This window comes from Mustela nigripes, chromosome 14, assembly GCF_022355385.1.
Source record: "Mustela nigripes isolate SB6536 chromosome 14, MUSNIG.SB6536, whole genome shotgun sequence".
Taxonomy (NCBI): Eukaryota; Metazoa; Chordata; class Mammalia; order Carnivora; family Mustelidae; genus Mustela; species Mustela nigripes.
Window position 1 is genome coordinate 48,507,438 of NC_081570.1, and position 16,904 is coordinate 48,524,341.

The 16,904-nt window shown below is 37.3% G+C and overlaps 1 protein-coding gene and 1 pseudogene across 1 annotated transcript in view; both read right to left on the bottom strand.

Moving 5' to 3' along the window:
* Positions 1–16,904, bottom strand: part of C14H1orf87 (chromosome 14 C1orf87 homolog) — an 88,263-nt gene that overhangs the window by 61,263 nt on the left and 10,096 nt on the right. The window contains 2 exon segments of the mRNA XM_059377088.1: positions 5,252–5,466; positions 5,469–5,488. Coding sequence (XP_059233071.1) covers positions 5,252–5,466; positions 5,469–5,488 — 235 coding nt within the window.
* On the bottom strand, positions 5,884–5,956 carry LOC132002407 (small nucleolar RNA U3; annotated as a pseudogene).

Genomic DNA, 16,904 nt, shown 5'->3' on the forward strand with positions numbered 1-16,904 from the left:
AAGGAAGCCTTTTTTTTTTTAAATTTATAAAAGACCTATTCACTTATTTGCAAGTATTTTCAAGAAGTTTTACCATAAATTATGTGTTTATGAGAAGCATTATAGTGTAATGCATACATTTTTTTTAAAAGATTCATTTATTTACTTGAGAGAGAGAGAATGTGATCAGGGGAGGGGTATTGGGAGAGGGAGAGAGAGGGCATCCTTATGCAGCCTTCCCAGCTGAGCACAGAGCCCGATGCGGGGGCTTGATCCTAGGACCCTGAGATCATGACCTGATTTGAAGCCAAGAATCTGTTGCTTAACTGACTGAGCCACCCAGGTGTCCCAATGCACACATTTTTCTAAATATTGCCCTTAAGTGTGGTAAAGACTGTTTCTTTGGGGCAAATATTTCTAAAATATTACAGTGGTTTCTAGTGCTTCAAAGTTCAACTCTACTCAACAAAACAGTGTTTCTTGTTATTTAATTGCTCTCTCTTTAGGGAGAGTTTTCCTTTTCTCCTAAGTGGTGAGGTCCAATAATGAGAAAGAGATTGGGAAACATGGGGGTGGTGGATCCAGACAACTTAGGTTCACATCCTAGACCCACCAATATTCGACTGGTTGTATGAGCATTGGCAAGTTTCTTAATGTCACTGTATCTCAGTTTTCTCACCTATAAAATGGAGATATTAGCCCCTACTTCACACCACTGCTTTTGAATTTTTTAATTCATTTTTGAGCACAATTGACACACAATGTTATATTAGAAGAAACGACCCATTTTAATAGTATAGCAACAACTGCTATAAGGGAATGTACAGACTGATTTATGATTACCTTATGAAAAACACTTATTTTGGCAATCGGTCAATGATGCTTCTTGGTAGAGCTGATATCTAAATTGAACCCCTGGTATAATTAGGAGTTAAATGAAGATGAAGGGAAATTTTCATACTAAAGGAATAGCATTGGCAAAGCCTAGAAGTTAAAATGGAACAGAACTCTATTGGGGAAATGGAGGTTGTTTAGGGAAGGGTGGATAAGGGGAGAAGTAGAGAGTGGATAGAAGTGAGTTGGAATGGCGGTCAAGGAATTTTCATTTTATACTAGGGCAAAGAGTATTAAATAATGGTTTTAAGTGTTTTAAGTAGTGGCCACACTTGAGTAATCTTGATGTTCCTCCTAAAAGAGGCAGAATATATATATCCTTACCTGAGTGGTATTGTGCTTTGCCATGTGGCTTGCCTTGGCCAATGGGATGGATATTAGTGGACATGACATAAGCAAAGACTTAAAATGTACTTGTGGTTGAGTCTGTCCTCTTGAAATGTTTCCATTACCATAAGAAGAACTTGCTTTGAGGAGTCCCCTGGATTCAGAACAATAAGAAAAACACAGAGCAGACTTGAACCAAATCTACCATTTGGAACCAAGCTGAGAAAAATCTAATATATATAAAAAAAGCAAAAGCTATCTTAGCTCATATTTGGAGCTGGGAGCACAAATGCTTATTGTTATAAGCCACTGAGTGCTAGGGTGATTTGTTGCACTGTAATAGTAATAGCTGACCAGTACAGAGAGGGAAGCAGAGAAAAGCAGAGTCAGTTTGAAGATAATTAAAATCATCTTGTTGAAGTAGTATGGTGGTTTGACTAGATTGATAGCAGATGAAGCAGAAGTAAGAAGGTATTTTGAGAGGTATAGGGGGCAGAATTTAAAGGGCAAATATCAATGGATATTTGACTCAGAGAGGGAAGAAGAAAGCATGCTCAGGGTTCTCGCTGGAATAATTGGGAGAGTACTGAAACTGTTCTGAGAGCCACAGACCACAGAAAAAGAACAAGAAAAAAGGTTCTGTTTTGAACCTAGTGAATCTACCAATGCACAGCCAAGTGACAATGTCCTTGACATCTGTCTATTCACTTACGAAATGAGGATGACATCATGTGCCTCTACCTATCTCAGAGGGCTACTGTGCAGAACAAACAAGATAAAACACACAAGTGCTTTGAAAAGAACACATAACCCATCAACTACGATAATTATTAAAATTCAAGCACTAACACTTTCATTTTCATGCTGCCAGATGCAAAAAACACACTCTAATTTTATTTTTGAAACCGTGCTACAGAGTTTGTAGCTAGTCACACATTCTTTTTTATTTTCTGAGAGCAGGCTGAGCTGATTCTTCTGAGAAATAATACAAATGATATTTGTGTTTTCAAAGACACATAAGGTACAGAATTTGGAGTAAAAATATTGTAGGGCTACTGTTGAGACGAGTAGGTGCTTGACTCGTGAGACCTCAAACTGATCATTTAAGCTCTCTGGGCTCCCCCTTCTTCACTTCTGAAGTGAAGGTTTGTACTTGTTGATTTCTAAAATATCTTGCTGTTCTCAGATACGTGAAATCATGGGTTCTCATAGCATTTTCAGCTTTACTTACCTCCTACTAACTAATGATGATCTTCAAATTTGATCTGTAATTTAGAAAAGAGTTTCACACTTGCCTGTCCTCACCCACGTTAGCTCAGTCTTTATCAGCAACTTTTCTTTTGGAACAAATTCAGGCAGTCCAGATTGCCTGTTACATCCCAGGCAGGAAGGCTTATTTTCATCTATGTGTGAGGGAGAAGGATCTAGAAGGAGTTCTGATTGGTTTGCTTCTTTCACTGCAGCAGAATTCCATTTACCACTTAGTCAAGGTGGTAATGAGGGTCTCCATACCAGGCAACTGTGGCTGCCATCTGGCAGGCCAGCACCACACACTCGGCAGACAGAACCAATTAGTCAGGCCCCACACCTCCCAGGAGGTCTTGCTGTATTTGGTGGCTGGGTGTCAGCTCTGCTGAGTCTTCCACAAGAAACCTCATCAAGTTGTAGAAGGGGAGGGGCAAATCATCTCCCTCTGGCAGGACAGAGTTAGCAAAGAATCCAGATCTTGAAGGTCCAAGGACAGCTTCCTCAAAGAACATTCTGCCCATGATAATGGCGAATGCAGAATGTACCAGAAATGGGCAGCTTGATGTGGTAGAGGGAGTATCAAGAAAGAAATTTCTGTTTGTAAGAGAAAAACTATAAATGACTTCAATGCCCACCATTAAGGGATTAGTCAAATGAGCCATGTTATAGCCATACAATGGAATGAATACAGTTGGTGATTAAGGATTTAGGATTTGGTCTTTGGTTATGGCTCTGCCACTTCTTAGCCTTTTGACCTGGGCAAGGTGCTTGACCTTGCTTTTTATTTGTGTCATCTATGAACTGAAGACAATAAGAGTTCTTACTTCTTTGGGTGCTTGGGAATAGTAAGTTAGTCAACACATGTAAAGAACTTAGAATGGTGCCCGGCACATAGTAAATGCTATTTAATGTTCACTCTGAGAGTATGATTCTCATAGCCTTTCCAGATGATGCTTTGTATGAATTTTTTGAAGCCAGGATGAAATTTCTTAATATGAAATGAATCAAGCAGGATAATGAAGGCTATATACAAAATTATTCTATATCTATGCATAGAGAAAAGGAGAGAAAGAAATATTATTATTATTTTTTCTTTCATTGAGTTTTCTTTTCTTCTTATTTATATTCTCCATCTGCCAAAATTGTACATGAGTATGCAATACTTAATAATAAAAAAGATGATTTTTTAAAAAAGGAAGAAAGGACTAGAGAAGAAAACCTGGATAAACATCTTATCTCTACACTTAAGAGTGACTTCAACTTTTCTAAGCCTTGGTTTTATCATCTATACTATAGTGATACCAAAAACACTGGTTTCTACTGCAAAGGATTAATTCCAAGGAATAAATATTAAATTTACCTGGAAGTAATCATAAATTACTTAGGCAGTAATAAAATGTTTTATAACTATAATATTATTACCAAGGTCATCCTTAGGGAGTAACAACAAATACATTAAAGCTAGAGTCAAAATTATGTAAAAACTCAGATGTCTTTAGAAGTTCAGAATGGATCATTTTACCTCTGCTGATGTACTATGTCCTATTCCAACCAGGCTTTAAATTCAAGAACTACTTGTAAGACAGGCAAAAAAGGAGCACCTCGGTGGCTCAGTTAGTTAATCCTCTGCCTGTAACCCAGGTCATGATCCCAGGACCCTGGGATGGAGCCCAGAGTTGGACCCTGGGATGGAGCCCAGAGTTGCAATTTCAGCTTCTCCCTCTTCCTCTGCCCACCCTCCTTCCCTTACTCATGCTCTCTCTCTCTCTCCTCCAAATAAATAAGCAAAATCTTAAAAAAAAAAAAAGTCAAAAGAATGCATTAACTGGGGGTTTCGAAGGTTCAGCTTGCAGTGTGGGCTGTGCCACTGACATTTTGGGCAAGATACTTTCATTTCTGGACCCACATTCAACTAGACCTTGCAGAGTATGGTCTGAGGTCCTCTGGGGGGCCATTAACCACTTTAAATTATAAGCTTTGCAGAATTCTTAATGAGCAAAAGACCACAAATCCATAGACTTTTATTTTCTCAGATGACTAAAGACTAGCTAGTATCTGAGTGATTTAGCAAGGGCTATTAAAATTATAAACTAAAAATAGTTATGTTAGAGTTTACTGCAGACTCTAATTCAGTATTCTACTAAAATATTTGGCTGTCACTTAATGCTTGGCAGCACTGCAAAACTCCTACTCTATGTATCTGTCTAATTGCAATTTCAGCAATTTTTGGAAATGGTACTTTGTTATCAATGAATCATTAGTTTTGTTTTGATTTGGATCCAGTTTTCAATTGCTGCTATTCTTTCCTTTTAATTACAAATTACTAATCATATAGATTTATCATTATCATGTTAGTTTGTTGTGGATTGTTTGGTTGATTTTTAACAGAGTACAGAGATGTATATTTCTGTCAAGATTTTTGGCTGATAATTTTTTGATATGTAGAATGGTTGCATTGCATTTTGAAAATAAATGATCTCTTCCTGTAAAGTTAAAGCAGACAAACCTTCCCCACCCAACACACCCTGAATTTGCATGTACATTTACTCAGATTGCTGTATGAGTATCACTGAGATAGCCACCGATAGAGTAGGTTGGCCAACATGGTTGGTGGTCAACCAGGATGGAATATACAAAATGACCTAAAAATTTAGTTTTGTACTTAAAAGAAACAAATTCCAAGTCTATCTTAAGAATAATATAGTAATTACCAATAGAACAAGAGCCTGTGGTGTGAATCTGTTTCCAACCTAATCCTGAATTTTCCTAGTCAACTACCAAGGAAAGTTTGGGTATTCGTCACTCCTTTGTTATCCAGAAATCCGCTACTGAGTGCTCCTTTTAGGACTTTCTGGTTGTTCTCTGTTTTCTGATTGTTCTCTGGGTCCTTGCTTTCTTCCTTATCCTCTGGGTCATGATTGAATTGTTGATCAGTAGGATGAGTAGGAACTGGGGCGTCTGTGCTCATCTGCCTTGTACCACCATTCATGGATTTCTGGAGTACTGTTTGAGTTCTGCCTTCAAGTTCTCATTTTCCTTGCTGTGAAGAAACAGTTTTATTCTTTGTTAATCACAGGGCAGTCTTGCATACACCAGGCTGGCGTAAGAAACAGAAGGTATGAGTCTCGTGGTGTGAACAGTGGTAACTCAGCATGGTGGAACGAAGAGAATCCAAATCCTCTCAGATCCTTAAGGTAAGTAATGGCGGTGTAAAAAATGAACCTTGCAGGTTATCACATATCTTACTGACAAATCTAATGGGTATTTTTAGGGTTGGCCAGTCAAGGGGGTTTGCTAGCTGCAGTCTTGCTCCGTGTCTCTCATTCTGTGGCTTCTTTTTCTCTCAGTAGTCCTCCATTTAAGTTTAATATTAAATAGAGAAAAGAAAAGGAAAAAAGAAACTGTAGGAATGATTCAAATAGATACAAATAAACAGCACAATTTTTACACATTCAGAGAAACTTCTCTAGTAACGAACTATAGAAATGATCCCTGAAAGTATAGTCTTAAACAGCACAATTTTTAAATTTTTTAAAAGATTCAACCTTGTTTAATAACTAAAGACTCACAAATCAAAACAAGTATATAAGACATCATTTTAAATTTAGGAAATGTCTTTGGAAGTAAGAAAGTCAAATGCTAATGGCCATATAAATAAACATAATTAATATAGTGGGTGACCTGACAAAACATTTGAAGAGTCAGTCAGGAAGTTGTAATGGTTTAACCTACTAAATCAATATTTAAGATTGTTTTTTATGGGTAAAAATATAGAAGAAGAAAAATTTCAAACTCTAAGTATTTAGTAATAGGTGAATATGTTGAGCATTTCATTTGTGTTCATATGATAGAATTTATAAAGCTACGAAAATAGTAATAATTTTAATGACACAAAAACATGTCCAGTTATACAAATAAGTGAAAAATATAATTATCTCAACTATGTAAGATGCATGTGCATAATATATATATATATGTTTATGTGAGAAAAATGTGTAAAAAAAATGCCAGAAGTAAATAGTAAGTTTCTCTGGGTAGTAGAACTCAGAATATTACTATACTATCTTTAACATTATTATTCTAAATTTTTTACATAAAATATTATTTTGAAATCAGGAAAGTCAATTTCAATATAACTATAGAAGGTATTCTATAAACTTTAGCCGTTAGTACTGATGCAATGGAAAAGATCCATTTAAAAAAAGTATTATCTGAGCATAAAACAGTCGCTCTGGTATTTACTGATTTGAAAAAGCCAAACCACAGACAATGATTTGAATGTATGTATACTTTTTATAATAATCTTCTTGGTCATGGCAGCATAGATAGAAAAAAAGTCTTAAAAAAAAAAAAAAGAACTCTGAGAACACCTATGTTTACATAGAGAAGAAGAGTCCTAACGGAGATTTAGAAGAAATTCTCAGTAAAGTACAGGGGAATCAGGAGTATGGGGTCTTGGACGCAAAGTACGATAGGATGTTTCCAGAGAGAGGGCATTGTCAGCAGTGTCAGAGGGTCTAAAGAAATGTGGGTTCTGAAAAATGTCCATTGAATTAAGCCTTAAGGACACTGACAAGCGTCTTGACAAAGGTGCTTCTGTGAGGTAATGGAGGTGGACCCCAGACTGAAGCGGGTTGGGGAAAGAGGGAGTCAAGAAACCAAATACCAGGATTATAATCTCTGTGAAGAAGTTTAGCTGCAAGAGAGGAGAGAGAGGGGTTGGTGAGATAACCACTGAGATATCTCAGATGGCCTGAGATAACCACTATGACGAGTGGAGAAGAGCTGATCAGAACAAGTATCCATGAAGGTTAGAGACCACAATTTTGTGGCTTCAGTGTGAGAGGATGCATGTTCTTCTCTAGGATTGCCTGGACGTCCTTGTGGAGATGCGGAGAAGGCGAGAGTCAGACTCATTCCAGGCTGGGATTTGCCAGACAGGTGCAGTCAAATGATAACAGAGCAAGGTGGGAATGTGAGAACAAATAGTGTATATTTAACAAATAATTCTTGCAATGAGAGAAGACATAGAACATATGATCTCTGACCTCAAGAAATTTAATTTCATTTGGCTGTCCCAAAACAACACAAATAATAAAGTTAACAACTGGTATAAACTTTTTAAAAAATATTTTATTTACTTATTCAACAGACAGAAATCACAGGTAGGCAGAGAGTCAGGCAGAGAGGGAGGGAGAAGTAGGCTCCCTGCTGAGCAGAGAACTGGATGCGGGATTTGATCCCAGGACCCTGAGCTCATGACCTGGGCTGAAGGCAGAGGCTTAACCCACTGAGCCACCCAGGTGCCCCACCAACTGGTATAAACTTGCTTCTAGAAGTCAGATTGATAGCTTCTATGTAGTGGTTACCTTTTTAGGGAAATAGACAGCCCAGAAGGGAGCCCTAGGGCCTTCCATGGTATCTGTACTATTCTGGTTTTTTGTTTTTTTGTTTTTTTGATCTTGGTGTTTGTCACAAGGGTGTATCACTTTTGTGAAAATTCATTGAGACTATATATATAATATGTGTGGTTTTATGTGTGTGTATATATGATAGATAGATATTATATTGTTATAACATGCTTTAAGAAATTCATATAAAATTTGCATAAATATGAAACATACCTAATTAGTGTATAAATCAATGTCAAATGAATATTACAAAGAATCAGTGCTGTTTGAAGTTCATAGGAAAGAGAAATAACAGTGTAGAGGTTCCTCAAAAAATTGAAAATATAGCTACCCCACTACCCGGGAATTGCACTACTGGTTATTTACCCCAAAGATACAGATATAGTGAAAAGAAGGGCCATATTTGCCCCAATCTCCATAGCAGCAATGTTCACAATAGCCAAACTGTGGAAAGAGCCGAGATGCCCTTTAACAGACGAATAGATAAAGAAGATGTGGTCAATATACACAATGGAATATTACTGAGCCATCAGAAAGGAGGAATACCCAACTTTTTTGCATCAGCATGGATGGGGCTGGAGGAGATTATGCTGAGTGAAATAAGTCAAGCAGAGAAAGTCAATTATCATATGGTTTCACTTATTTGCGGAACATAAGGAATAACATGGAAGACATTAGAAGGAAATGGAAAAATGAAGGAGGTGAAATCAGAGGAGGAGAGAGACTGTGGACTCTGAGAAACAAACTGAGGGTTTCAGAGGGGAGAGGGTGGGGGGATGGGTGAGCCTGATGATGGGCATTAAGGAGGGCATGTATTGCATGGAGCACTGGGTGTTATACACAAACAATGAATCATGGAACACTATATCAAAAACTAATGATGACTAGTATGGTGACTAACATAATATAATACTGAATTCTAATAAAAAATAAATACATACATAAATATGTAAGTAAATAAATAAAAGAGAAATAACTATGATTTGCAATGGTTGCAAAAATAATATTACTGAGCATTTAAATACATGACAATCCCATTATAGCCACTCAACATACACTACTAGTTCGTTAATCTTCAGATCAAGTGCTTGTATTACTTGTATTAGGTAAGTGCTTGTATTACTTTCATTTTAGGATGAAGAAATGAAGACTCAGAGAGTTTATGTGGTTTGTCCAATGTACATGGCTTTTCAGAATTTGAACCAGAATTTAAACCTAAGTTGGCCTGACTGCACCGAGATGTCCACATAGTGGTAGTAGGGTCCAGAGAGAATCCATGGATGTTTATATTATATGAGGAGCAGAAGGGAGAGGAGGAGGAAGTGCAAATTTAAAAGCAAAGATGGGTTTGGGGCTGAGAGTTAACTCCTCAGGCTGAAGGCGATCAACTTTGCTTTAATCACCGTGGAATCCTTTTGTGCACAGTCTCAGGATAGAATTGCCCAAGAAACGTGAAATGTATCTGCCTGCCTTTTAAAACAGTCACAGGAGATGTAAAACCAAAAATAACCTGTTAAATATGTTCAAAGTAAAAGCTGGTTTAAAAAAACAAAAATCAAAAAACAAAATACAACATACATAGCACTTTAAAATTATCATGAAATGCCTCCCCAACTGAGAAATGGCATGTGCCTGTTAGCACAAACAATGTGTCAATATGCGTTGGTTGTTATGCTTTTCACACACTCCTAGCTCTTTCTTCTAGACTTGTGTACTATCTACCTGAGGTACTGGAAATAGGAGTTTGCCATTTCAGAAGAAAGAAAAAAAAATGCCACCAACACTCTCTTGGAAGCAAGGCAGAACTAGCTTCTTCATAGGGACTTCTGACCTCAGCTGCTGCACTTCTGGATGCTGTGAAGAGTTTAGTGTCATCCCAGAACTACAGCAATTAGAGAGGATTACTGTACTGCTGGATGATAAATAAATGAGGCGAAAACTGTTCCGTTGTCTCCTGTCACACTGGGCTCTTCCTGCAAACCAGCCCTACAGTGCCACCCTCTACCACAGCTCAGAGGCTCACGGTTAGAAAGAAACATTGCAAGGGCGTCTGGTAGCATCATCTGCCTGAAGGCCCACCTCCCCTGTGACTCCAACTCACCAGATCTCACATTTGATTTGGATTACACCCCTGCCGAGAACATCAAATCTCAAATGGAGGACCCGGGGGGCTCAGCAAAAAGGTCACCAGATGCCATCTTAAAGGTCTGCCAGCCTTGGCAGCGACTCAGTGCCACCGATTTCCAACTGTGCGCCATCTAACAGGCCTCCAACCCTCTGGAGAAGACAGTCCTGAGCGTGCCAACACAGTGAATGGGGATCTAATTTCAGTAAATGAAAGCATGTTCTTATTTGGAAGTAATAGCAGATAATCAACACAGCCAGACTTTCCTTTTTGAAAAAGACAACAACCAAATAAAAATATAAAATGGGACTGGGGAGGGGAGCGCAGCTGAAACTCTCACCAAACTCCATGGGGAAGCTGAAATGTGAAGTCTGTGTTAATGTAGCAAATGTTATTGTGATGAAGTGTGAGGCTTTTATTTTCCCCTTCTTCTCCTTCTTCTTCTTTTTCTTCTTCTTCTTTTTTTAATTCCAGAGAGCCATACCATATATTATTATCATAGAAATTTAGTCTTCAGAAAGATTTTTAAAGTACTTTAACTCCCAAACCTATACCAGAATCATCTCTTCATCAATGAACTATATGAGCTAACATTTTAAGTGCTTTTCTGTGTCAGATACCACATATAAATTTACATAAATTCTTTCATGTTATCCTAATAATACTGAAAAGTAGATATTACTATATTCTGCCGATGATAAAATGGACGGTCAGAGAGGTTAAGTACATTACTCAAGGCCACCTTGCAAGTAGAGATCTTGGATTCACAGCTAGATCTGTGTGGATCTAAAGCATATGCCCCTTCCTCCGCATTACTCCTCAATTTTATACCCATAATATACAGACTGTCTGTTTTAAACAATAGGATTTTTATCCTCTTTTAGTGTTAATAAAGAAAACATATATAAAGCCATCTAGTCTATCTTCCCAGCTAGACTTAAAGTCCCCTTCTGGAACACGTAAGTGGCTGACATTCAACTTTGGTTTGTAAACTTCCCAGGCGCAAGGAATTCATTATGTTCCCAAAGATATTTACAGTGTATCTCATTTCTTTCCTTAAAACACTGAGCCAAATTCTGAAATCAATGAAAATAACCAAAGTATACTTTTTCAGGGAAGAATAAAATAAAAGGGTTATTTTATACACAGAATTAGCAACCCATCCAATCAACAATTGTTCTTTGGTAGGAAGTACTTTTAGCTCATAGAAAGTGATACCCCAGCACACCTACTCCCTTGCGTCCTTCTTTCTTCACTTAATCACGCAGTTCTACAGCATTAGACATATATTTACACCATGGATATTTCCTTCTATCTGACTTGTCCTTCAGCGGTGCATTACTACTTTATTGGTCAATGTTGTATTGGCATCCAATGGACTATTTTGTCTTCAAGTTTATGAAAAAATAGTGTGATACCTGAAAAAAAAATAGAGGATGTAAAAAGATCATAGAGGAATTTCAAACCAAATCTGCTTAAAGAGGATGGAAATGTTTCTATGAAGGTGTTGGCCAAGGGGAAAAGTCTAGAAAGCAGGCAAAAACATTGGTGTGGGGTCTTGAGGGACTGCAATCTCAGAGACACAGGGTTGACCAAAATTGAAAGTGTGCTTCAAATTGCAAGTGGGAAGTGCAAGCTTAAAAAGGCAAAAGCCTCGAGATTATATAGCTTGTTTTGAAGGAATTATGATCGGTGCTGACAGAGTTAAACTAATAGACAGTGGCTATTTAGTTGATAGATATTACATTGTATGGTTTTAGTCCAAAGGTGAAAGATGTGTCTCAAGAGGTGGTGGAGATGCAATTGTCAAGTTGCAAATGACAAAAGTCAAAAGTCCAAAAATTGAAACAGGAGACAGTGCACAGGCCTTGCTTCCTCAATATTCTCCCCTCCGTGAATGATTCTCTTAGAAATGCTTACTTCACTTTGGAATCTTCTTTCACCAAGGAACTGACATATAAAATGTAGTTGAAAGAGGAAATGAGAGGTAGAAAAATACTCCAGATTGGATGAAGAGCTTGGACTTGGAGAAAGTGACAGTGATTTCTAACCTTTGAACCTCAGACCACCCAAGGGGGTCATAATCATGCAGGGTGCTGGATAATAAAACACAAACTTGGATAACACCAAACTCACTGAGTTAGAATTTCTGAAAACAGGACAAATAAATGTGTATTCTTAGCAAACATGTCAAATGATTCCTGTGTACACTAAAGTTTGAGAAAGAACAGCATAGAGAAAGAAAAAGAAATCTTTTCCATAATTGTGCAAAATTTGCCCATAATTATAATCACTATTAGTATAGAAGTTGAAGACATGGACTATCTGTCTCATGGACCTGATTCTGAATCCTAGCTCCAAATGTCATTTCACTTTGGCAATTTATTTCACATCTCTAATTTTTAATTTCTCCTCTGTGATGTTAGAAAAATAATTCTTATCAAAATATGATATATAAAATATTTAGCACAGAGCCTCTCTCAGCCTTTGACAAATGATAATTTTATGTTAGTCATAAAGTAGAGTGCTGTCTCCTTTTAAACACCTCTCGCATCACCTGAGTTCAAAAGGAGTGCTCTTTCATTTGGAATATTGGAACTTTCACTACATCTGTATCTTTGGGGTAAATACCCAGTATTGCAATTGCAGGGTCATAAGGAAGTTCTATTTTTAATTTCTTGAGGAATCTCCACACTATTCTCCAAAGAGGCTGCACCAACTTGCATTCCCACCAACAGTGTAAGAGGGTTCCCCTTTCTCCACATCCTCTCCAACACATGTTGTTTCCTGTCTTGTTAATTTTGGCCATTCTAACTGGTGTAAGGTGATATCTCAATGTAGTTTTAATTTGAATCTCCCTGATGGCTAGTGATGATGAAAATTTTTTTCATGTGTCTGATAGCCATTTGTATGTCTTCATTGGAAAAGTGTCTGTTCATATCTTCTGCCCATTTTTTGATATGCTTGTCTGTTTTGTGTGTGTTGAGTTTGAGGAGTTCATTATAGATGCTGGATATCAACCTTTTGTCTGTACAGTCATTTGCAAATATCTTCTCCCATTCCATGGGTTGCCTCTTTGTTTTGTTGACTGTTTCCTTTGCTGTGCAGAAGCTTTTGATTTTGATGAAGTCCCAAAAGTTTATTTTCGCTTTTGTTTCCTTTGCTTTTGGAGACATATCTTGAAAGAAGTTGCTGTGGCTGATATCGAAGAGATTACTGCCTATGTTCTCCTCTAGGATTCTGATGGATTCCTGTCTCACATTGAGGTCTTTTATCCATTTTGAGTTTATCTTTGTGTGCGATGTAAGAGAATGGTCGAGTTTCATTCTTCTACATATAGCTGCCCAGTTTTCCCAGCACCATTTATTGAAGAGACTGTCTTTTTTCCACTGTATATTTTTTCCTGCTTTGTTGAAGATTATCTGACCATAGAGTTGAGGGTCCATATCTGGGCTCTCTACTCTGTTCCACTGGTCTATGTGTCTGTTTTTATGCCAGTACCATGCTGTCTTGGTGATTACAGCTTTGTAGTAAAGCTTGAAATCAAGTAGCGTGATGCCCTCAGTTTTATTTTTGTTTTTCAACATTTCCTTAGTGATTCAGGGTCCCTTCTGATTCCATACAAATTTTTGGGTTATTTTCTCCAGCTCTTTGAAGAATACTGGTGGAATTTTGATCGGAATGGCATTAAAAGTATAGATTGCTCTAGGCAGTATAGACATTTTAACAATGTTTATTCTTTCGATCCAAGAGCATGGAAGGGTATTCCATCTTTTGGGGTCTTCTTCAATTTCTTTCATGAGTGTTCTGTAGTTCCTCGAATATAGATCCTTTCCCTCTTTGGTTAGGTTTATTCCCAGGTATCTTATGGTTCTTGGTGCTATAGTAAATGGAATCCATTCTCTAATTTCCCTTTCTGTATTTTCATTGTAAGTGTATAAGAAAGCCACTGGAATTTTGGAACTTTCTTTATTGATAGGCAAAACTAAAGTTTAAAAGATCAAAATTTTGTAGTACATAAGAACTGAGGAAAATTTATTTAAATAGATAAAAAGAGATGATGTAACCTAACTGACCACCTTGTATTTTACGAGTAACCGTGAATAGGAGTTCTAGAAGTCACTCTCTTTAAAAACCAACGCAGGTTAATCAGTATCAAAACCTGCTCTGATTAAGCACAATTCTTCAGAATCTGTTTCCTTCATTTTACAGGAAAAAAACAAAAACAAAAAAACCAAACATCATCTCATCATGATGTCCTCAGGTAGCCTATACCCAAGAGTTTTGCAGACAGTGCTGCCTTTAAATCTTTGAGCCAGTCTTTATCAGCTTGAAATTTAATGTCCTTTGCACAGCAGTCTAGCCTGTTCTGCTTTTGCTACTCTAAGCAAAGTGATTGTGCAACTGGCTTACCTTTCCCCCAATTATCTCAGTGCTTTAAGGCACAATTTCTGAGCCAGGACTTCTGTCCATATTGTGAGAGGATGTAGCACAAAGAGTTCTTTCCATAAACTACCCTCTGGATACATCCACATGGTCTATGGGAATGGGAGTAATAATTATTGCTATTTTACTTTGTTTAATTAGGTTGGACTAGGGGTATCGGGATATTATTGAATTAAAAAGCATGCTATAGGGAAGGAGGAAAGAGATGAATAGATGAAGCACAGAATTTTTAGGGCAGGGAAAATACTTTGTATGCTACTATGTTGATGGATACTTACTACTATACATTTGCCCCAAACCTTAGCATGAAGGACCCCAGGAATGAACCCTAATGTAAACTATAGACTTCAGGGGATCATGCTGTGTCAATGTGAGTTCTTCAAAGGTAACAAATGTATCACTTCAGTGGGGGCTGCAGATAATCGAGGAGATGATGCAAAAATCCAGACAAAGCGTGTATGTGGTATCTCTGTACCTTCCTCTCAAGTTTGCTGTGGATCTAAAACTGCTCTAAAAAAATTAAGTTCTAAAAAAAGTGTACTATGTAAATATAAATCTGTGATTTCCCAAAATTATAAGTGGTTAAATTAAATGTGGCAAGGTGTTACATTATTTCATTATAGAAAATTTCTACCTAGACACACAAGAACTTGTTTTGTTTTGCTTTTAAACCAAACTAGAATTATACCATTTTATAATCTTTTAAAAGAATTTCCAGTCCACCATAAAATGCCGATATCCTTACACATCGATACTTAGTCTCTGTGAGAACATTCTATATGTGTAACTAGTGTTTCATTGCATGCAGATACAAGAGTTAATTTAACTAGTCCTATTTTGTTGAACATTTACTGTTGCCCCAATGTTACTCATTTAAATATTGCTTCCCTGTTGGACATGTTCCTTGTGTTAGCTCCCTGCAGTCTTCCTTACCCCAGAAAGCTGATCTGTGTAGACTAAAGATCTCCTCTCATGCCTTCTGATTCTGGCTGGTTTTGGCCAATGTGTAGCCCTGGCAGAAGATGGCTCTGTTGTGCAACATTGCCTTAAACTTCTTGTGTTTCTTGCTCAAAGGTCACTACATTTCTCTAAGCAGCCTGAGCTACAGAGGGTCCCTCTACAGAGTGTCCCTCTTCGACAACATTGCAGGGGGCTGTCCAACTTTGCCTCTGCTGGTCCACAGTTCCTGCTATATTCGTGCATTTCTCTTACTCTTATAAACAAACTCTTTCTGAATCATCCTCCTCTGAATTAGGTCATCTATTTCCTACTAGCGGATTTGTACATTATTATGTAAATTTTTGAAACCAAACTATATATCCATCTATAATTGTTTCTACAGAAGTGGTTCATGGATAGAGCTGTTTTATGCCATAGTACATACACTTATTTAAGGATTTTATTTAAATTCTAGTTAGTTAACATATAGTGTGATATCGGTTTCAGTAGGATTTAGCGATTCATCACTTTAGGTACAACTCCCAGTGTTCATCACAAACTACATGTACTTTTAAGGCTTTTAATAAATATACTTAAAAGCTGATAGCGGTATGCATGGGTGGCTCAGTGGGTTAAGCCTCTGCCTTCGACTCAGGTCATGATCTTGGGGTCCTGGGATTGAGCCCCACATTGGGCTCTGCTCAGTGGGGAGCCAACTTCCCCTCTCTCTCTTCCTGCTCTCTCTTCCTCTCTCTCTCTGCCCGTCTCCCTGCCTACTTGTGATCCCTCTCTCTCTCTGTCAAATAAATAAATAAAAATCTTTAAAAAAAAAAAAAGCCAATGGCATACGAGTACTTTTTTCCTAAATTCTCGTCAACCCTGGATATCTCCACTACAAAAATATTTCTGATTTTATTGGTAAAAATAATGACTAGTTGCTGTTTAATTTTTTTTTTTTTAGTCTCAGATTGAATCTCCCCCACCCCATCACACACACGTATCTAGTGTTCATTTTTATTTCTTCTTTTGTGAATTGCCCACATAGATCTGTCACTTTGTGAAATTGGGCTGCTCTTCCTTTTCCTACTGATTTGCAGGAGTACCTCACGCATTTAAGAGGATTAATTTTTCCCTGTCATAATCTTGTAAATAGTGTTTTGTTTTTTCTGTTTACTTTTTATTCTATTTTTTAAAATATAGGATTTCAAATGGTAAAATTACAACTTTTATTTCATAGTCTCAATAGTTAGGATTAATGGGGACCTATTTTTTTTTTTTTTTTACAACACTGATTTGGCATTCATTTACGTACTGCCATATACTCTTATTGTAGGTTTCATGCCTATGTCTTGCAACCCTTTGTAGGAGATTATAAAGAAACAGCTTTCTGCAGTAAAAAGGCATGAGACGTATGATTTTAACATAATACTCCATCACTGTGGACTTGTGAAAATGGATATAATAGTATGTGCCCTGATGTTGCTCTGTTTTAAGGAAAGATTGAGTCCATGGATATTAAAGTATGTAGATTATAT